General features: G+C 40.8%; 1 protein-coding gene across 5 annotated transcripts; it reads left to right on the forward strand.

Annotated features, from left to right (window-relative positions):
* Positions 1 to 499: 499 nt before the first annotated feature.
* Positions 500 to 21,444, forward strand: PTER (phosphotriesterase related). 5 transcript variants are annotated; one of them, XM_056334898.1, is made up of 8 exons: positions 500 to 616; positions 6,334 to 6,411; positions 7,146 to 7,207; positions 8,828 to 8,926; positions 10,704 to 11,180; positions 13,392 to 13,657; positions 17,103 to 17,243; positions 20,594 to 21,444. In XM_056334898.1, exons 5-8 carry the CDS (start codon positions 10,749 to 10,751, stop codon positions 20,802 to 20,804), a joined length of 1,050 nt encoding a protein of 349 aa, XP_056190873.1. In that variant the 5' UTR covers positions 500 to 616; positions 6,334 to 6,411; positions 7,146 to 7,207; positions 8,828 to 8,926; positions 10,704 to 10,748; the 3' UTR covers positions 20,805 to 21,444. The 5 variants fall into 5 exon arrangements, with proteins under 5 accessions (XP_056190873.1, XP_056190876.1, XP_056190872.1 ...); XM_056334901.1 differs by lacking the exon at positions 8,828 to 8,926 and having other exon boundaries at positions 7,146 to 7,250; XM_056334897.1 differs by lacking the exon at positions 8,828 to 8,926.
* Positions 21,445 to 22,209: the final 765 nt, after the last annotated feature.

Raw genomic sequence — 22,209 nt, forward strand, 5'->3', positions numbered from 1 at the left:
TTTTGAGATCCTGGGTGGGAAGTGTAAGAACTTGGTGTCAGCTCTGGTTTGACTTCATACTTTGCACTTGTGTTTTTACCCAGTATCACTGTCATCGTTATCCTGTTTGTGGATACTGGGAAGCACCTCTTCACCTTTCCCAGTTATTTGCACTGCAAGGGCAAATTAGAAAAGATCACCTCCTGCAAGCCCAAGCAATTCAGCGCAATTTCCCGAACCCCCAAAGTGACTCAGTGGCTCCCGGCCCCCTCCCTGCTGGGTACACCGGGGCACAGGCAGGGCCACGCGGCATGCTCAGCGCACCGACTCCCGCTTGCCCTCGGAGCCTGCGCGGGCACAAACCGCCGCTGCACCGCACCCTCACCTCGCTCCGAGGGGCAGCGGGCTGCTGGGCAGCGCCAGCCGCGGGCGCGGCCAACGAGCGGGGCGGGCCCCGCCGGGAGGCAGCAGGGCCCCGCCGCCGCCCCCGCCCGCGGGCCGCTCGGCGCCTCCAGCCCCCGGGGCCGGGCCGCGGCGGGGAAGTCCCGCCCCGAGCGGGGCGGGAGCGGCGGGCTGGCAGCCGGGGCCCTGCCGGCGCGGCGGGGTGGCGTACTGCCGGAGGGGTCCTGCCCGCGGGGTGAGCGAGCGGGCGGGCGTGACGGAGCCGGTGCGTCTCCTCAGGCCGCTGAGCCTCTCCGCGTCCTCCCGCGGCCCCGGCCGGGCTCGCCACTAATGCCGGCGCCCGACAAGCGCGCAGGCCGGCAAACTTCGTCGGAGTCTGGCGGCGAGAGCTGCTTGCGCCCCCTCCGCTGCCGGCCCGGGAGGGCGGGAAGCGGCGTCCGCGGCGGGCGGCTGGGGCGGGCGGGCCAGCGCCTGGTGGCGGGGAGCGCGGGTCTGGTGCCGGCGCGCGGGCGGCCGCCGCGCCGTGCGGGCGGAGACGCTGGGCCCGCCCCGGCGGAGGGGGCTGCCGGCGTCAGGCGAGGAGCGGTGGCGGGACGGGGGAGGAGATGGCGGCTGGGGCAGGCAGGGCTCCTGCCGGGCCGCCCGCGGCGGGTGAGGGACACCTCCCCCGTGTGGAAGAGCGCTGCCCGGGGATGGTTGGTGGTTAACCCCCGAGGTCAGGCGGGCCTCAGTGTGTGAGCGCAGCGACGCTGCCGCTGCCGGTGCTGGTATTAAACATTTGTACAGCCATAACGAGTTAACTACTGGAACTAGTACTGCTGTCTTGTCAGGCCCTGAGGGCCGCTCCGTGAAAGAACGAATGCCTGAATCCAAAACCGGGACCTTCAAAGGCTGCCTCTCCATCTGGAAGCACCCGCAGCCCTCGGCAAGATGCTTCCAGAGGTGCTTAAGCTTGACAGGGCTCAGCAGTGAAGCTGCAGGCATGCCTGCGAGCCGGTTGGGATCTGTGCACTATGCGTTTTCTCCATGGCCTTGGGTGTGCTGCCCTTTACAAGACACAGTTGTGGCAGACGCTCTGCTTTCTCCTGCCCTAGCACCAGAGCGGTGAGCTGCCGACAGGAGCGGGTCTGAGGGAGGGAGGTTTAGGTCCCCTCGGCCAAGTGTGCTCCAGCGGTGTAGCCCAACAGTGGCCTTGGGTGTTTGGCGACCCCTCTGCAGCAGGTCTTGTGGTGAACATGGTCCCAAGGCATAGAAGCCCTGTTGGTGAGCAACATGGATGAGCATCTTTTGGCCTGACAAGTGCATGAATGCATATATGATCTCTAAGACACTTGTAGGTATAATCCTTTCTTTGAGGTGTGTCAGATGTTAAGAATGGTGTCTTCTGTATACTAGATGCTTGTAATAACTCTTGACTGAAATGAATTTTTAGCTAGAGGTCACTTGCTTGTGGAAAATTTTGTTTTGCTTGTCTGGAATTCCCCTGTGCTTTATGCTGGATACATTATTTGACATCCCCTGTCGGGATGTGTTCTGTGGTGTTTAAAGGTTGTTGCCTTCTTTCTGCTGGGGGCTCTGTTTCAGTGATGGGTGAAGCAATGCTTCTAATAGGTACTTTTGTATCATTTTGTCAGGTGCTTTGGGATTCTTACATGAAAGACTACATAAATGTCATTTCTAACTATTAATACCTCTCATGTTTTGGAATTTAACAGACATAATATTTGCCATTATCATATTCATTTTTGTGGTTATAATCAAAGGTGGCAACTATGGCGTACAGATGCTTAATTATGCTTCATATAGGTGACCAGTTACTTGCTTTAGACTGGGTAGTAAGTATTTTTTTGAAAAAAAACCAGCTGATTAATAGTTTTCAAGACAAAGATACTGAGTTTGTGTCCTCTCTCAGAAATAATGTGATGGCACGTTTTGTGATACTAAAAGACAAAACAGTGGCAGGGTTCTGTGTCTGGTTCTTGTTAAGATTTGGCAATACCTGGAAAGAAAGTAGGAGGATATGCAGGTGACCTGACAGTCTTGTCAGCTTGTGTGCGTTGCTTGTTCTTGCTGTTCTGCTCTTGCAGTCAACCAAGGGTAAGAACTTAACAGGCATGGTAGAAACAAGAGGTACTGCCTTTGGCCACTGACAAGTGGTATCAAAAAATACTCCCTAAGTTACACCTATGAACTTTAAGCTTTTTGGTAGATGACATTAACTTCTCTTGTGTGGGCTAGTTTCTTATTAGAGCGAAGTGGGCCTTGAGAAGGACGTAGGGCTTCCATTTCCTGACACAGCCATAGAGAACAGTCACAGTGGAAACCGTGAAGGCTTTTTTCAGGGTATTTTTTTTTCCAGTGGGTCTTCAGATTGGTTGCAAGTTTTGGGCTACGGTTGTTTGCAGTAATAGGAAACTGAATTTAGTTCTCTGCGTCTAACCCCATCACTCACTCGTAAAGAAAGTGGTTTTCTGAAAGTGCCTGCTTGTCCCAGTTGCTGCAGTCTGCAATCTTGAATGAGGTACTAAACCCCATCTTCATGCCATTTTCCATTGTGCATGACTTCACAGGTCTCATACGTTCTGCCACAAAGCTGATCTTGGGGTTCATTCATATGAATTTTTCTAGAAGATAATGTCCAGTCATGATCAGGAGGTGGCAATGAACGTGACTTTTGCATTGCTTAGATATGTGTGGTAAGATGGATGATGTCTGTTCTTCAATATCTTAGACCTCCATTCCTTTTTTCTTTATTTCTGCAGGTAAAGATCCATAGAGTGCTTTGATGTGGCTCTTGGTGATCACTCCACAAATGAGTGAGAATGCTCTAACATGCTTACTGAAATGTTTAAGCTCCTGTGAAAATATTTAAGTGTATGTGACCTTAAGTAGAGAGAAAACCAAATAAAGTCAATGAGAATAACAGTAAGAGTAGAGTTAGATATATGCTTGTTTCAAATTTGAAATCTTGAGGGAATGAAGACTGGACATGCATTCCTGTAAAGCACAGACTTTTTTCCTATTTCTTGTCCTAGCAAGAAAGAGAGTATGTGCTTGTAGCCCAGCATCCATGAGAACCACGTATGATTCTGTTTAGGCTTAAGAATACAAATGTATGTATCTACATGTAGGACTCAGCCCATATTTGCATATAGCATAATGTGACTTCAGATCTGATTTTTGGCCTAAAACCACTATGTGTGCATGTAAGATATAATTAATTTAATGTTGGACCCTAGGGGAGAGATTTTGTCTGACCTTTTATCAAGAGTAATATTGGAAGCTGCCCAAAATGTGAAATTCCCTGAAGTTTTTCTCAAGGAGATGTTGATGAAAAAACACTTACGGGGATGTTGAGCTCAGATCTCTCTCAGGAGGAGAAACTTCAATATGGCTTTGCTCAGAGAAGCTTAGATTTGAGACTTCTCTGCACAGAAATAAGGTAAAATAAAAGTCTGACTATTCTGTTCACAACAGCTGAACTTTAACCAAATTGGAAAAAAACCCATACGTGTGAAGTATTACATACTAAGTGGCTTAGACTTTGCCTCTGGGGCAAATCACTGTACACGTGCATACCCAGTCACATGCAGATCACATATGCTTGCTTTGATCCCAAAGGTATGGCCATACAGTGAAATCGATAGGAGAGGCTGCACTTTGTTCTGGTGTGGCTGTTCAACTGTAAGGAAGAAATCTGTTCTATATATGTCTGGCTCAAAGCCTAGCTAGAGTGAGAATGTGACCCTCAAAACATGTGAAGCTGGAAGGTCTATCTGTCTGCCACTAGCCGAGCAATGGAATGAATAGGCAGAATTTTCACTCACCCTTTCAGGTGAACGTTTAAAAGCTGTGCTTCTCGCTCCCCAGTTCCTCCCCCCTCAGTGTGCTTTTCAGAGGTTCTGAGTGCAGGGAATCAATGTATTGGCTTTTCACGTATATGTAATATTGTTTAAAATTATCTTAAAATTTAAGTGACTTCGCTTTTGGGTTGTAGAACATTGCCAGTGCCATAACTGCTGTGATGTGTGTACATGTATATTTTGCTGGGACTTCTCCTTATCATTGTGGGATCATATAAGGCTTGGCTAAAGCTCTCCTAATTTTTTTCAGAGTACATATTGTAACTTTATATAATGTCTTACTTTAAGTATCCAATCTCACTTCTATGGTTTACAGGTTTTTTTGGTTGCTCAAAGCATATATAGAAAATGTAGTGAAAACCAATATTTAGCATTTATTTTAGCTTGGCTTCTTAAGGAAATACATGTTTCTGAACGGTCTGGGGACCAGAAGTAGGCCACAGCACTAACTCAGTATTCTGTCTCCAAAACAGTGTGTTTTGGGGAAAAGTGTGGTAAGGTAGGGATAGGTGATGCTTTTTAAATAGAGTTCTCTAGGTTTTGAATCTGTTGGTCAATTTCTACCCAGTTGAGAGATTACACATATCCGAAATGGTGAGGTTCTTACTTGCTGTATGAAAATACAGCCACCCAAAGATAGGGAACTGCAGGTGCCCCATTAAGGAAAGAGCTGCAACATCAGCTCATGTGGAGTTAGACAGGAGTTCTTGTAGGAGAAAGGCGCTGTAAGTGTTCCCCTCCTCTCTGAGAAGAGCTTTAGTCAAGGCATGAAAAATTTTCTGTGTGACATTGATCACACAAAGCTGTGTCTCAGTGTTGATGCTCATGGAAGTACTAATGTGTGCTGGTTCCCTTAGTACACTTCTGCAGTAGGCAAGGGCCCATACTTTGAAAAGCTGTCGTACTTTTTACCTGATAAAGAGTATGAAGGTAATGAAAAAAAAAATCCACTGCCTCTGAATAGATAAGATTATTTTCCTTGACTCATTTTTCTGAGTTAGCTTGAAGTTCAGCAAATCATGATAATCCATAGCTCCAGCCTGGAAGAGGAAAAAGACCAATATCACTTCTGACCCATGTCAGTTCTGAAGACAGGGAAGAACAATTATGACTTCAATGGGAATAACCTGTGTCACCTTCAGAGAAGCTATCTGCCATTTCTGCAGAAGAGACAGGAATTTGCCTGTGTCTGCATTTTTTCATAGTATTTTTACCCCATTTCCGAATTGTTTCTTGGGCAAAATAACCCAAAAGCAGTATGAGATGTGCTGTGTAACACAGCACGGATACTTGCGTGACGCAGAGACAGCTAGCAGAGCTGTGAGAGTGCCCCTGTAGTAATATGGCATCACGGGCTGTTGGACACCTTTGCAGCCGTTGACACAGAGGGAATTGCTGGGCTAAATGGCAGGTAAGCCTGCATCTGTCCTGGAGCAGATGCACGTTCAGTCCTATTGCTGCTCTCACCCAGGCAGCTGTGGTGAGCTCTGCTCCACAGCCCTTGTAGCTGCACTTCCCTGATGCTGTGCAGGAGCAAAAAAGCCACGCTTATTGAAACCAGTGTGTGAGACAGCTGGGTTTCAGGCATGTTTGTCCTGTAATTAGTGCTCCTGAATAAATTTTTGGAGAAGATAAAAGTAGATCTGGCACCCATCTGTCAGAGAAGTTAGAAAACTTGCTTGTCTGGTGGGGAAGAGATAGAACCGTGCTAGCAGTATTGATTTCCTTCCACCCTGTAAACCTCTACAGAGTTGGCAGAAGCATAAGGTAAGAGGGAAAGAAGTTCATTTTTAAAATTCTTCCTGACATAGTCTACACATGTTCTCTTACTCTCTGCCTCTCCTCTTCCTTTGTCTTGCTAACTTCTTTCTTCATCCCAAAATGTTTACATGTGGAGAATGGTGGGATAACACTGCATAGACTAGCTAATGGTAATTTACTACAGATGTGCATATATTTCTAATGTGGGGCTTTTCCATGCTTTGTAGAGGTTGCTCAAAGTAGAATTGAATGCTGAAGGCTTTTTCTCCATCTTTAAATATATAGCGAACCTATATATATATCTACACAACTGTGTTTTATTTCCTAGGACTGCATAGTTATAAAGGAAAGACCCTCTTACAGTGCTTTTGATGCAGCCAGGGCAGCCTTTGTTTCTGAATGACAGGTGTGTTTAACTTTTTCTGAATATCATAAGCACCTATTGAGCCATTCTTTTGCCTTTTTTGTAAATTTTATGTCACAGCAACCTGGATTTAGCATCCCTGTAATCTTATATTGTAATGTAATGGCAATAAAATGATTCCCATACAAGTCTAGAGAGAATCTGTACTAATACCGTTAAAATGTGCTTATCCAATCAAAACAAATGCGGTGTTAGCATGTGGAAACTGTGTTTATGTGATTATAGTGTTTCAGCAATATGAGATTACTGTGGGAAACAACTAATCCAAACCTAGGGAGAATTCCCATTACAAGACCATTAAAATGACACAATGACTGAAGCGCAAGTTTCAGATGGGAAAAGCAGAAACACAAATCTTGTCATCAGTATTCAGGCAAAACATCTTCTGAACTCAGTGGAGTTTTTACCGGAGTCAGAAATGCAGTACTATAACCTTTTTAGCAGCAAGTCTCTTTACTCTTAACAGTACCTCTAGGAAAAATACTTACTTCACCTGTATTTAATAGTTGGCTAATAGCGAGAGTCATATTTTATGCACCATACAATTGGTGGTTGTAAAGATTTGTCCAGAGTTTATTACAGAAATGTTAAGGTATTGTTTCAAGGCTGTAGTGAAATAATGCAAGTTCTGGTTATATTTTAAAAATTAGCTTTTTTTTTTTTTAATCTGAATATCTAATTTTTAGGAAAAACCATTTATTTCTCTGTTTATACAGCATCTGGAGCAGAGGAGCCTTGATCTGTGCAGGAGCACCGTGGTGATACCAAGCTTAAACTGGTGATTTCCAAAACCAAAATGCCTGTCATTGTCAGATGAGATCGTACCTGTTTATCTTTTGTCATAGGAATTGGCACCTTTCCCCCTCCCCTCAGACTGGGTTAAGATTCAGGAAAGACAATTCACATGTCTTATGTAGGACCATCTAAAATATATTTGTGTTGTCCAGGACTCTTTCTTGGCTTCCTCTGTAGTCCGTGGAATGAGGCTGATATTACAGAAAGTAACTTGCCCTGTCCTATTACGAACATGCAAAATGGGCTGGATGAGTTGCCTATGGATATGTCTTTCAATCTCCGCTATGAAAATGGTCTAGACAATTATTCTGTGGAAGACATACATCATTTTAGATAGCTAAATGAGGTGATATGAATTCAGTCTTTGGTGTATGAAAAAAGAAACTTTCTCAGAATAAATTTCTGTGTAAAGCATGGCATGCATGTTATTAGTAAAGCACATGAACATTGATTTCTGTAGTAACATACATGGTTAAATTAAGCAGCAGTGCTTATTCCATTTAAAATCTGTTTTCACCTAAAATCTGTTTTAAAGACACTAATTAAATTCTGGTTCCATCAGGTGAATCTTGTTAGGAATAATGTATCATTATAGCATAATCAGGGAATGCTGTCTATGTAAATGACAGTAGGGAAGATATCAGGACAGTGCTTTTAAAAATTCCAGTCACAGGTTGTTGGCTGTCTTTATTTTTCATAATTTTTTTATTAAAAGCAGTGGGTTTCTAAAACTGTGTTAGTAAGCAGGCACAAACATTAATATTAATCATATTTTTCATGCAGATAAAATTAGGCCTACTTTAAATGCTGTTTGTGTCAGTTTCCGTTTTTGTGATGCTGAAAATCCCTGGCCTCAATCAAAAGGTTCAATAATAGGCACTGGTTCTGTAAACTCTCTGTGTGCTATAATCTGAAAACTAGCGTTTAAAAATCAACAGATTGGTATCTGCTACAAGAGGAACCAGGCCCTAGAACTGGTCATTTTAGAGGTTTCCTGTAGTTACAAATCAGGAGACAGCAGCCCCAGGCTGTAAGATCTCATGAAGGCAACCATAGGTCTTTGCAGTGGGCAGGCCAGATGAGGGTAATCTAAATTAACTGTGTCAGAAAGGAATTAGTGGGAACCAATGTTGAAAGTCAACTTTTCATCAGAGTAGTAATCTGAAAGTGAACAAAAATTCACATTCAATGACAGTGGCCTTTTTGACTAACTGCACTATTAAATAACTAAAAAACTGAAGTGGAAACTTGTTAAGGAAACAGACTTGTAATCGATTTTTGTCAAGTTTTAGCAAAAGAACTTCAATACTTACACATTTAATTATATAACAAAATATTTATATAGGTTTGTTCTCCTAACTTAATAAATGGATTTGAAAATTGTCAGTTAACATGGGGAAAGGGAAGTGTGTCTCCAATGCAGAGAGTAGTTATCACTCTTCATGCTGTCAGGGTTTTACTGAATACCAGAGTGTAGACATTTAATATTGGGAAAAAGGAAAAAAAAAAAAAAGCAAAGGTAATGCAATTATCTTAGAATTATGTTAGTCTCTTTGCTGCGCATATAAAAATGACTCAGATCATTGAACTTTCTCCAAAATAGTGGGCTGCTCTATAGAGCACCAGCTTCGTTCAAGGATGGAATTAATGCCTGGGTTGGACAACTTAATTGAATTGCAGCTAGCAGCAGTTTCTGACTAAGGCAGGTATTTTGCTTTTAATTATTTGCTCAAGAATAATATTTTCTGAAATAATGCACTTCTCAATTTATTTGGCAAAAAATAAATCATTATATTAATCAGCCAGCAGTCTGTTCTATGAGAGTAATTATTTTTCTGCCTTCTCAAACAAGTCAACACTAGTCAAGAAATGAAATTGATAAGAGAACAGTTCTTCCTAAGTCTGCTTTCACACAAGGCAAGAAGGCAGTCAGTCAGTCCTTACTCTTTCGTATGGATGGCCAAGTTTTCTTATTAAAGTAACTGCCAGCACTACAGACTTCACTAAGGCAGGTGATACCTGCCTTTTGCAGGGGGCTGGGTCACTTTCATACATTGGTACTCTGACAACGGCTGATTCTTGTGAGATGAAAGTATCCCCAAATTTCTTGTGCCCTTTGATATGTAGAGTTCACTGCCCTTCAGATTTCAGTTTTTCTGACATCCTGGTAGATTAACTTTAGCAGTTAAAAGGAAAATGTCCTCAGAGGGCTTCACCAGTAACAAACCCATGTTTATGACATTATTCACTAAAAAGGGAGACAGAAATGGGAAGGACCTCTCTCTTTAATCAATAATGCATGCTCTAGTTAGTCCTGTCCTCTGGACATGATTAAACATGTATTTTGTTTCATAACTGATGATTTTGGTTGACTAGGGATTATAACTGTATATCCTCAAGCCTTTGCAACTAGCATCAGGAAGATCTAACATGAACTGGGTAGCCAGCTATGTTTAATTTTAATAGAGCACATAAACAAAAAAGACTACCCCCACTCCCAAAAGAAAGAAATACCCCAAAATCCCAATGGGGAGAACTGCAGCTAATTCTGCCCTGCAGTGAGTCAGACCAAACTGGCACAGGGCAGATGCCTTTGACGTGAACCAGCTGCAGACAGTAGCCACAGTGTATGTCTTTGTCACATTCATTTGAAGTTTTGGGAAATAACGTCGTATCATTCATGCTAAAGATGAAGAAAAAGTCTCTTAGAAGCTGAGTCATATAAATTGTTAGGTTAAGGCCTGTTCTTAACTGGTAAAATATTTGGCCAATGAAGTTGATGGGAAGAGCACCTTGGCTTCTACCCCACTGGCTGAGGGCCACGCTGTATCTTCAGTAACTGTTGTCAGCCTTGGAAAAGTTGTCCAGGGCTGTTCCGGACCTCCACAGCACAGCTGCCTGCTGAAGTTGAAGGAGCAGGTGATCACCCCCATCCCCGAGCTCCTCATGCAGAGGGGCAGACAAGGTGCCTGAACACAGACTAGCTTCCTCAGCATGTGAGAAGGACAGTGAATCTTGGAGGACACAGATAAATAAACTGAATGTACCAGTAAGGCATATTCAAGCCTTGGTGCCAAGTGTGTTCGTCTGGTGGCTCAAGCTGACAAAATTTGACAGCTGCTGAAGAGCAGAGAATCCTAAATGAACATACAGTGGTTGTTATTAAATAGGAAATATTTATCTTAATGTGATATTGACTGTAGCACAATAAATGATGATGATTTCCTTGTACTGCAATGTGATTTAGATGTGTTTACATTGCTAAAGTACTGATACAAGCACAGTTGCATTAAAAAAAAAAAAAAAAAAAAGCTTTGTTTTTCATATTGACCACTCTACTGGAAACTCTTTCAGAACATTCCAGCAAACACACACAGTATGTAGGTATGTTTGTGAGAGGGAGGAGGAAATTCAGAAATTGTGTAAGAAAGGTTTGCTCATTCTGAAATGTTTTTGTTTCCTTTCTTCTTCCTCCCTAGACACTTTTAAGATCTGATTATTTTTTTCACTTCTGTTGAAGAAAAATGCCTTCCTTGAGCGGGAAAGTGCAGACTGTCTTGGGCCTTGTGGAGCCAGACCACCTTGGCTATACGTTGACTCACGAACACTTGACTATGAACTACAGCAGCTGTTTTTGCCCACCTTCTCCAGGCCAAGAACCTCTGTGTGATGGGCCTATTGAGATGAAGAACTTGTTTTGGATTAAGCAAAATCCCTACAGCCATAAAGAAAACCTTCTTTTGTATCAGGAAACAGATGCTGTGAAGGAGGAGCTGTTGCATTTTAAAGCAGCAGGTGGTGGGACGATTGTGGAAAACACAACTACAGGAATTGGTCGGGATATGAATACTTTGAAGAAACTTGCTGAAGAAACTGGAGTCCATATTGTTGCTGGGGCTGGGTTTTATGTGGATTCCACTCATTCTTCTCAAACACGGGCCATGACAGTGGAGCAAGTAAGTCTTAGCCATTGCTTCAGTGTCTCAGTCATATGAATTATCCCTGGGTGGGTCAAAGTTGGAGTGGAGTTCCAGCAAATAGATGAAATCTAGAAATTTTCAGTGTTAACTTTGGAACAGCATTACTGTTTGTGTCTTATAGCTGGACCTGCACTATTTGGGTGTGCTGGGATTATCTGTCAGCATTTCCAGTTCTTAAGCTCCATTTTCTCTCAGGGACTTGTTATAATGCAACAGTAAAAGGAAAATAAAATACTTCATGTGTGGGCATCTGGTACAGCACCAGTTATCCTGTTCTTTTTACAGTTTTTAAGGAAGGAGTATATTCCTTCTGCCTCTTTTGTCTCTTTTTCTGGCTAATTGCTTCCCAATGAGATCACCCAGAATTCTTGTAGAAAGCATAAATAATTGCAATATTTATAGGACAGTTGTAAATCATTGCTTTGCTCAGGTTGTGTGTTATATGTGTGTTCTTTACCACTTGTCCAGACTTCTCAGGGCAGAGTCTACATAAGATTGTTTGTACGGTGCCTAAGACAATGTGTTAATGACTGAGGTCCCCTGATATTCCTATAAAAATAAACATTCATCTTTTATTAAGCAAATGTGATGATAGGGAGAAGAGGGAAGGGAACTCTCTAAGGCAGGAAGCTGTGGATATGGATGAACAGAACTGAGAATTTTTTTAAAAAATCTGTCGCAGTTTACAAATGAGTCAAATTAATTTTAAAAATCAATGATCAAAACTTGAGCAGTGCTGCCAACCACACTGGACACAATCTGGCCCAAGCTGTATGGAACAGTACTACTTTTCCTAAATATTCATCCATTGCTTGAAGTTTGATACAAATAGATTTCTAGGGGCAAAGGTTTCCTTTCTGTATTTGGTGGACTGTTGGAGACCCACAGATGTCCTGTACTCGGCAGGTAATCAATACTTAATCCAGTCCAGAAGACAGTTACTTAGAAAGGGTTGTGCAGTGACTGATCCATGATAACTGGTGGTTCCTCATTTACCAGTGAATTTGACATGATGGTATGTTTTCTGATTAGACAAAGATAATCTGAGTATTTTGAGAAACGTTCTTCAGGAGAGGAGTAAATTCTGTGTCTGGTTGTCTACAGAAATGGTTGCTAGACTGGTTATACATGAAGCAGAAGGCGTATGAGCATAGGATAAAGTGTTGGACAGAAGCCTGCTGCAAATTGTAATAGCTTGGACTGACTTGTGTGTAGACTATTTACTAAGATATTGTGTGAAGCTGTTGAGGAGACAAGGTGTGGAGTAGAGATAAGTTACAGATTTATTTTAAAATGTATTTGAAAATAACCAAATTAGTATTTGCTTTGGGGTTTTTTGGTTTCCTGGATTTGCTTGCAAACCTTTCTTCTTCCTTTGCTCACTTTTTTTTTCCTTAAAATCATTATTTCCTCAACATTCAGGGCCAGAATTAGAAGGTCATCATCAACGCCATTTTGTGCTGATTTCTGAATGTATACTTTAAGATATATGGCCTATTCTGAAAGCAAAACCTAAAGCTTTTATAACAAACTGCTTTTACTAGGAGATTCTGATGTATTTTTTTGTCTATGAATATTTTAAAAGCAAGCTAATTTTCACCCTGTGAATTTGTCAGCTGAGCTTTGTTCTTGTAGTTCTGAAGTCAGCAGAGCACCGGTTGTTTTATGTTGGCATTCCCACAAGCAGGATTTGCCTTAAACTTGTCTCTTCAGGATCTTTGCCAGCGTTTCTCCCTTCCCTGTCTGAATGACAAGGTTTCCTTATTATCTGATGCCTTGTTTCACAAGAAATCACATTGAACTCTTTCTGGAGCCAATTCAGGAGTGCAAGGCACAGGTTTCATGATAAACGTAACTTTTTAAAAAAAAATAAAAATTAGTCTCAGCCTAAATCAGTGTTCAAATTATATGTAAACCAGTTTTCTTGGCAAACCTGGATGACTGTGTGAGTGGATACTGTTAAATTGATTTGCCTCTGTGTTTATTTTGGCCTTAGCGAATGGCTAGCATAACAGTAGTTGACAGAAACCAGATTTTACCTGCAGTGTTTTCACACACACAACTGTTAATTAAATAAGTTCAGAAAGACATCAGGACTATAACTAGCATGTTGTCCATAGGCCAATTTTGATGCTATTTAACACAAATAGTATTAATAATAAAAAATCTCATTTTCCTGTTCTCTAGCTTACAGGCATTATTGTTGATGAGATACTCAACGGAGCGGATGGAACTAACACCAAGTGTGGTGTGGTGGGAGAAATAGGTTGCTCTTGGCCTTTAACTCAGAGTGAACACAGAGTGCTTCAGGCAACAGCACAGGCTCAGTCACAGCTTGGGTGCCCCGTTATCATCCATCCTGGCAGGAACAGCGATGCACCTTTCCAGATTATCCGCATTCTGCAGGAAGCTGGGGCTGATGTTTCGAAGACAGTCATGTCTCACCTCGACAGGTAAGCAAACTATTCTGCTGTCTTTCTGGCAGTGTTGCCACAACATGCTGGGGTTTTGGGGAACTATGCTGCAGATATCTTGGTTTCTGTTGTGCCCTGGGATCACGACATGAAGAATTATCTTCAAGTTTACTGACTTCAGAATAACTGCTTTTATAGAGCTTCCAGCCCTTCAGTCAGGATCAGCTTTTAGATTCACATTGATAAAGAGATTTTGGTATTTTAAATGCTCTGTTTGAAGCCCTGGGGGCGAGATTAGGAATAACTGCAGCCACTTTTTTTTTTTTTTTTTTTTTAAACGGGAATTCCATTAATTTGTATCCCTGCACAAATACCTGTGTATTTGCAAAGCACTGGACATTGAGCAGCTCTCACCAAATTGGGTGGGAAGCTGCTGGACTTCCAGCCTTTTTGAAAACTGGGCCACTCTTACAGGCCTTACCAAAATCTCACAGAAGCCAATGGAGAACTCCTTAATTTGGCTGGATTCTGGATCAAAGCAGAAGGCAGATCTTTGCTACCAGACAGAAGAAATATTGCTTAAAATGAAAATAGCTGGGGTTTTGATAGTTCTTAGCATAGACCAGAGAGCTAACTTAGTTTTCCTTGAGAGCAAAAAGCAGGAGCCCCATATCAGATATGGAGGGGAATTGGGGTGCTTTTCTCTCTATAGTTTAGAAACACAGCCTCCATACCAAATCAGTTTTGTGTGACCTTGTGTTGCTCATGGTGAGCTGGAAAATGACCAAGCATTGATTAGTTTGGCCAGCTGCTGAAAAATGGAGACGATTTGTGGTCATATGATTCTCAGCAATTGGATTGTTTGCCCTCAATGTGTGTGCAATACAGGCAAGAGCACTGTGCTCCAAATTTCTAGCAGTTACAGGCTGTAAAAGCTTGCAAATCGAGCTACAGGTGTTTTGTATTCACACAGAGCTCAATGTTTTACTTGGGGATTTTAGGAACATAAAATTCAGTGCTGTGAAATTGTATTTATATATGAAGATATATAAATGGTATGAGCTTTCTGTATGTATTTACCTGCATTTCATTGTATCTATAGCTATATTTTTCTCTCCTTTTTAAAGAAAGACTAATTATTTAAATCTTTTTATCAGAGAACTAAGCAAACTGCAGGTGTTTTTGATACAACAATGCCATTTTGATATAACATAAACATCCAGTTGTGGGGGTTTTTGCCTTTATATGCAGTTGTAAATCATTGAATTCAGTGATTTATTGGTGGAAAATAAGCAATGTAAGTAGGAAAACAGTTAAGACAGAGGTGCGGTTTCACTAACAGCTGCTGATGAACAATATGACATTTCCTTGTACTCCTCCTATCATTACTTTCACACATTCAGGTTGGCACTTGCTATAACATAGTCTCTAAACTACTGTGAAGTTTGGCTTAGCAATGTGCATTTAACATTTTAAGTCTCCTCCAGTGAGAAGAATCCATGTGGGAGCACCCCAGTCCCTTAAATGTGAGATAAATTTGTACATAGCTCCATATTTCATGTCTGCTTTTAAAATAGACAGAATGGTAGTTTTCAGGTGGATTTACAATCAAATGATAAAACTAAAATTCTGGCTACCATGTTTTACAATTTAGCACCTTAGAACAAAAGGTATCAAATGTCTGTAGTGAAGCTATGGTATAGATAAAGGCTTGGAAGCAAAAGCTATTGAGTCTTGGCTTTGGCCATTTGTTCGGTATTAAAGTTATAAAGGTGTCTTGGTAGAGATCAGCATTTACTCACTTGAGTAGCTTTTGTTAGAAGACTTGACAGCAACTGTTACAAATGCCTGTGTGCTAATGGTTTCGTGGGTATCCCTGAGGTGATTTATGGATGAAGTCCAAACTACAGGATGCTTCCCTCTGTACCATCTTCTTTTCCGTGTGTACGTGGCTGTGCAGGGACAGTGTTGTACCTGATTCCAGCATGGAGATCAGCAGTTAAAGCTGGGAACTCCTGCTGCTGTGTGCTTTACAAAGGGATCTGATGGCTGATGAAATGAAGCTCTCCTGCTCTTCGTTGGGACGGAACAACCAGAAGCACACCACTAACTATAGTTTTAAAAGAAATTATTCTGGCTGGGATTTTGAAATACATTGTTGGGTGGGTTTTGCCACCTGCGCAGGAATGAATACTCTTGGCTACCATCTCCCTGTGAACTGAGCAGGGCTGGATCTAAAATAAACCGTTGTCTTGCTCTGCACTTTTAAAACTCGCTTGGTGATAAATGTTCAATCTCTATAAACTGTAGCATTTATTTTAAAATACCATTTTTTATTAATTACAGTTTGCAAGTCTTAGATTCCTGCTGATGGCAGGCTTGCTTGAACAAGGGTTTTCTTTCTATCAACCCATCTGTTCCTCCTACTTGGTCCCGTTGTTAAGCCACAGTATTGAAACTGTGACATCAGTCATTTCTGTAGCAACAGACTGTGATGTAATTGTATAGGGTAAAATTACTTTGTGACATCAATATCTGCCATAATAATAAAAAAAATAAACTATTGCCCTTATAGTTAACTGTGCTGTTCTTGTGGAAACTGTTTTTTTTCCTTAGAAGAAAAAAATTGTGTTATGGTTATAAAGATAAAATTATAATATATCATTTGAGTGTTTTTGTTTTCCTTTGGATATGTTATACTCTTGGTAAAATTGTTTCAAAGACAAAAAATATTCCAGAGACCTCTTACTGCAGTTGCCATTCTTTTCCAAATGAGTGGTAGGTTTTAGTAGCTTTGTTCCTTCACTTTCCAAATCTGCTGCAAAGCTCATATCCTAGGTACTCACAGTGCCATTGTATATTTTAGTGAGAGCGTTTTTTTAAGGTGTTCTGGCCAGATCCCAGTGCAAACAATGATGTATTGCTGTTCTAATGACAATCTGGAAACATCACTGTACAGAACAGGAACTAAAGACAAAGTTGTGTATTACCGGGTGTGTGATAGATGGAAACAAGCCCTGGATGTAGCTGTCTCCTGTAACTCTTTTGGGAAAGTAAATCTGTCTTGTGTAAGTAATCCATTGTCTTTTTTTAAAATGTCACTATGAATTAACCTCCTCCTTAAATGTCCTTCCTTGTTAGGTTGTCTGTTGAGAGGGTTAGTGATATCAAAAGTAAGTAGCTTTCCTGTTTCCATTTAAAGATTATCATAAATATTTTCATTATTTCATGGGGGAAGAGTTGGGTTTGTTATGGGTGTTTTTTAATGCATGAGGTCCCAAACGAATGTGAGAAAGACAATGCTGTGTATCAGCTTAAGTTGCATGTGTCAGACTGGAGTCCTGTTTTTCAAAACGGTGAGTTAAATCTTAGATTATTGGGTTTGCTCCTTGCAAGTAGGAAGTTGCAAAATACCTATCCTCATACCATGAGATTTTTTTTCTTCCTGTTTCAATGCTGACTTTGTCTTATATATGTTCTGCAGGACCATATTTGATATAAAGAAACTTCTGGAATTTGCTAAACTTGGATGCTATTTAGAGTATGACCTATTCGGTACAGAATTTCTTCATTACCAGTTCCATCCTGATATTGACATGCCGAGTGACAATGAAAGAATTGCAAGGTATCTGCTTTCATGCCGTTTAAGCTATAGCGTTGCCATTGACAAATTGGTATTATTGGTACTCGTTTTAAGGCTATCACAGAGTGATTCTGCTTGCTGTTCAAAATTGTCTTTTTTTCATCCTAAAATAACAACTTTTTTTTTCTGCTGTCACCATATCTTTAGAGCAGCAAGTGTAATTTCTTTGATCTGCAAAGGAAGATGTAGAATCCTAGTGTTACTTGAGAAGAAGATGAAGAGATTTTTTCTAACTTCATTCTCCATCCTAATTCCGTGCTGATCTGGTTGAATTTTATCATTTACTGCATTTATACAGACTGTAAAAAAGAAAAGGCTGGAGATACTGGATTTATGTTAGGGTTTGGCTTTGGTTTGAAACATAGTATTGGAATCCTAGTGATGCTACTAAGCATCATCTGAGTCTGTTACATCGCTTCAAGAATGTGCTAACTTAGCAAAACTTGTTGGTTGTCATGAGTGGATCTGATCCTGTGCTTCCATCATGAAAACCAGACATTTTTTCTTCCAAGGACTTTACCACCCCTCCCCCCCTTCTCCTTTTGCCCTCTCCCTCTTTTGAAGGATGAGATTCCTGTCTCCCAAGCTCCTCACACTCACAACGTGAAGTTACTTGCCCCACTGGCAGGATACCTCTTCCCTGCTTCTCATCAGCACATGCAGTATCAGCTTAGCTGCACAGCAGATCTGTTGTGCTGTGCTAACACGAGGTATTGCCAAGGAGATGTGTTCCTTGCAGAAACTGAGAGAAGGTAGGATCAGCTGGGAATGGGCATCTCGCTCCGACTCTGTCTGGAGGTGTGATCCTCCTGTGTTTTTTGTGCACAGTGTTTGCGTGCAGTGAAGTGGCAGGTTTCTGAGGGGTGGGGTGCCATCCTGCCTGTGTCTTTTTTTCCTTCCAGAGTCGCAAACAGTTCTTTCATTCTGCTTGATGAGAAAGATTTTATGATCCCTGATCACTAATGAAGTAACTTTCTAGCTTTTGTTTACATTTCAGACATAGCTTCCCTCCCCCTCATTGTCAGATTAACCTCAAAAAGAACCTTCTCTGTTTTCAGACTGTTCTCTTTTTAAGAAGGTGCCGTGGTTACGATTCCACTTACTGCCAAGCGTTTGCTGCTGCTTTTCATGATAGAAATTGGTTCTCTGCCGTAACATGGCTCTCAGTCTTGCAGTCCGTATTTTAAGCTGTTGCAATGAACCCAGTTTTCACACTCAGAATGAGTAGAGTTGCTCCCCTCCCCTGTGCTTCCTCCCCTGCCCTGTGCCACAGGAGGTCAGCGGGTACAGAAGCACTGTGAGGAGTATGTGTGGATGAATGGACCGTGCCTTGGTTAGCAAGTGCTTGTTCAGCCGTGGCAGTTTTCATCCCATCCATGATACTTGCTCAGCCACCAGTGCCTCTTCTTGAGCTCTCTGGTACCTGAGTATTTCTTGTAGCAGGCTGTTCACAGAAAGAAAATACGAAGTTTGTCTTCTCATTGTATGGTATGAATACATGCACTGAGTTAGCAGTCCCCTTAAATGGATTTTGTTGGGCTTTTGATGAATCCACACTGGGCATAGGATGGCAGTGGCGATTGCCTTAGGGTTTGGGGGTATTTTTGTCAAACAGCACCAGAGAGGTAGAAATCAAATTGACCTTTAAATGTGTTGATGAAAATACTGGATGGAAAATATACGTTCAGGTCTTGTCTATTCAAAACGTAAACTTTGTAGTCATGCAGTACCTACTCAAACACTGTTCAACCGTGTGTGTACCTATGCATTTTTGTTGCAGTCTGCTGCCAATGCAAGTAAAAAGCTGATTTTGTTAAGGACATTTTTTCTATAAGTCAGAAGCAAGCACTGACTAAACTTACAGGAACGAGCAAAAAGCAGCAATGAATATGGAATGTAAAGGACTATATGCCTCCCCAACCCATGAAATTAGTCCAAATATGAAAGGATTCTAAGATGTTCAATCAGGCAGGAACTTAGTCCCTCCAGTGTCATTGCTCTTTTTCTTTGGTTGGCTTGTGGCATCTCTGTATTGCAGGCTGGAGAAGTTACTTCTGATGTAATACTATGGTGTACATAGTGTTGTGCACTATATGGCACTTTTTTTTTGGAAGATGCTTATATTTTACCAAGTTCTATCTTACTTGCCTTCTTCCTGCTGCCCATATTAATTTGATCCTGCTACGTGTATCTCCCTCATAACTAATTGTAATGAAAACTGATAGTAAGGGCTTTCAGATATAGTACGGTTACTTATAAGACTATTATTTGCTTTCTTGTTGACCAAAGCACAGTCAGGAAGGTAAGAATTAGAATTTCACAGCGCTGGCAAATGATGGAATTGGGTGCCTTCATGAGAAACAAGCACTTCCAGGTCAGGTCTATCCGTCTCTGCCACTTTGGTGCTACAATTTATCACCAAACTAAACTGAAGCTTAGCAGGAAACTTAAGAGTCATGCAATACAGCAGTTTAGACACCCACCAAATAAATTCTAAAAAATGAGCTGAGCAAGGGGTTAAGGCTACCAGAGTGAAGTGTTGAACAGAAGGACTTGTTGTAGCAGACTTGCTACAAGGAAGTGACCAGGAGGATTACTTCTTTTTCCAAGCGGACTTGTTGCTGTTTTGCCAAGTCTGTTTAGCTGAGCTACTATATTAACATCTCGTACTTCTTGGCATGTGCTAGCACTGTGCAGTGCCTCTTATTTATCTTCTTCTTTAATGAACATCTTTGAAACATGTTTGGATGATAACTGTCTGTATGGAATATGATACTGACAGCTGCAAATTTTTATTAGCCTGGTTTGCTAAATGGGAATTAACTAAACGTGTGGAAGTGTGTGTAATTGAACCAGGCTTCTTAAAGGACCTGTCCCTCAGAGAGTGGTCTTTAACAAACATAATGAGGCTAGCTTTGTGACAGCAGCAAGAACTAACCTGCTGAAAAAGAGTTTTTGTAGAAGTATTACTTACTTATGTATATAAAACCTGTCCCACACTTGGTGATGCTGAAGCTCTTGAATTCCTCCATGAACTTAATAGGACTGGGAATGCAAAGTCACCTGCCAGCTGGATAGTTTTCCTTCTCTGCTTTGAGATGTGGGTGGTATATTTTCAGAGGTGTTTTTTTGGTTTTTTTTATTCAATAAAATAATGTGGTTTAATTTCAATTAAATATATGAAACCTGTCTTCTGAGTACTTAAAAATAAGTGTTTTCAGTTATAGTACAGACTAGCAGTACATTAATGTAAAAATTGTAAATTGTGCTCAGTTCTGTGCTGTTGCAGAGTGAGAACCTTTCACTGATGGGTATGCTTTTTACTTTTGCAGGATTCGTATGCTGATCGATGAAGGCTATGAAGACAGAATTCTGATGGCTCATGATGTGCACACTAAGAATAGGCTGATGAAATACGGAGGTCATGGATATTCACATATCCTTAAATATATAGTTCCTAAAATGCTAATTAGAGGCATATCCCAAGATAAAATCGATAAAATACTCCTAGCAAATCCAAAGAAGTGGTTGACTTTCAAGTAGGAATAATGAATAAATATTCCTATTTTATAGGGAAGCTTGATAAAATTCAAATTTGTTTCAGGAGAGCAGTTATTTTAAAACTTGGCTCTTTTCAGAGAATCTGGAAGTTATTAATTAGATGTGAACAAACTGATTATGAATTTTTCTCTTTAATTAGAACAATAAAATTATGTATTCTCTCTGTATTTTCTCCCTTCTAGAAGTCTGTTCATGAATGATTTACTGGATATGAGCTTACCTGCAAAATCTTTTCAATTGAAATTTTAAAACAATTGTTTCTAGAGAATAATCTAGTCCTATTATTAAATGTTATGCAAAAATATGTTTGAAGGTGCATCATCTGGACTTTGAAGGAAATTACCGTTTTCAATTAATTTCCCTTCTGCAGGGGGTACTTTTATTCCTTATAATATTGACAATCTTCTAATTATCCTTACAGTCTTCAAATAATGCTTGATAAAATGTCTGGGAATTTTAAATAGCTTCCAAAGACAACAGAAGGCAAAAGAAATCTCAAGTAATTCTAAAAATACATTGTTTCTTTCTAGTTTAATGTTTTACTTATTTTTAACTGTAAGTGTAAAAACCATGTGGAAAAACAGATTTTTGAATAAAGCAATTTGATGACCTCTTAAACTTATGCGCAGTATTATTACAGATGTCTTTTTTTAATCGCATTAATTTTTTGGCCTGAACTTTGGGCATTTCACAGCAATCATGTGAAACTTCATGTAGACCATCTTCTTTTTGTAAGGATGCAACGCCAAAAGTCAAAATATATTACATAATACAGTTTTAATGAGTTGTAATAATTATAACAAAGATTGTGATATAAGTCTTTACAAATCAGTATCTCAAGATATGATGAAAAAGGAAGAAATGTTTGCCTTATATGTGCCTTTCACATCAAGTGTGTTCTTTGCTCTTGTCTAATTTTTACCAGGGCAGGTGATTTACCCAAAAAATGGTCTTATCCAGTGGCAGTGGTAGCCCGATTTCAAAAGCTTCTTCAAATTTAACCATATACATCTTGCAGTATTGATCTTTTCCAATAAATACCTTAGTAAATATGCATCGCTAGTTGTAAATGATCTCTAGCCTGGTGCATTACTGTTTGATACTACGTAGAGAATGTCTAGCTACACTGCTGTTGTGAGTGCGCTAACCAATAAAAGCAACAATGGAACAAACAGACATGAAGTCACACTTCTGTTATTAAAATACATTACCTCATAGGAAAAAAACCAGGAGCAATCACTACAATGTATGGATATAGGCTGGCACTTCGTCATAAAGTAAAAGTGTTATTAACCGTTCTGGTGAGATAATACACAAGCAACTGGCAGGACAATGTCCCTTTATAAATCTTAGATGAGTTAGACTGGGGATCCTCTCAGTCAGCCTA

The sequence above is a fragment of the Falco biarmicus genome, chromosome 4, assembly GCF_023638135.1.
Source record: "Falco biarmicus isolate bFalBia1 chromosome 4, bFalBia1.pri, whole genome shotgun sequence".
NCBI lineage: Eukaryota > Metazoa > Chordata > Aves > Falconiformes > Falconidae > Falco > Falco biarmicus.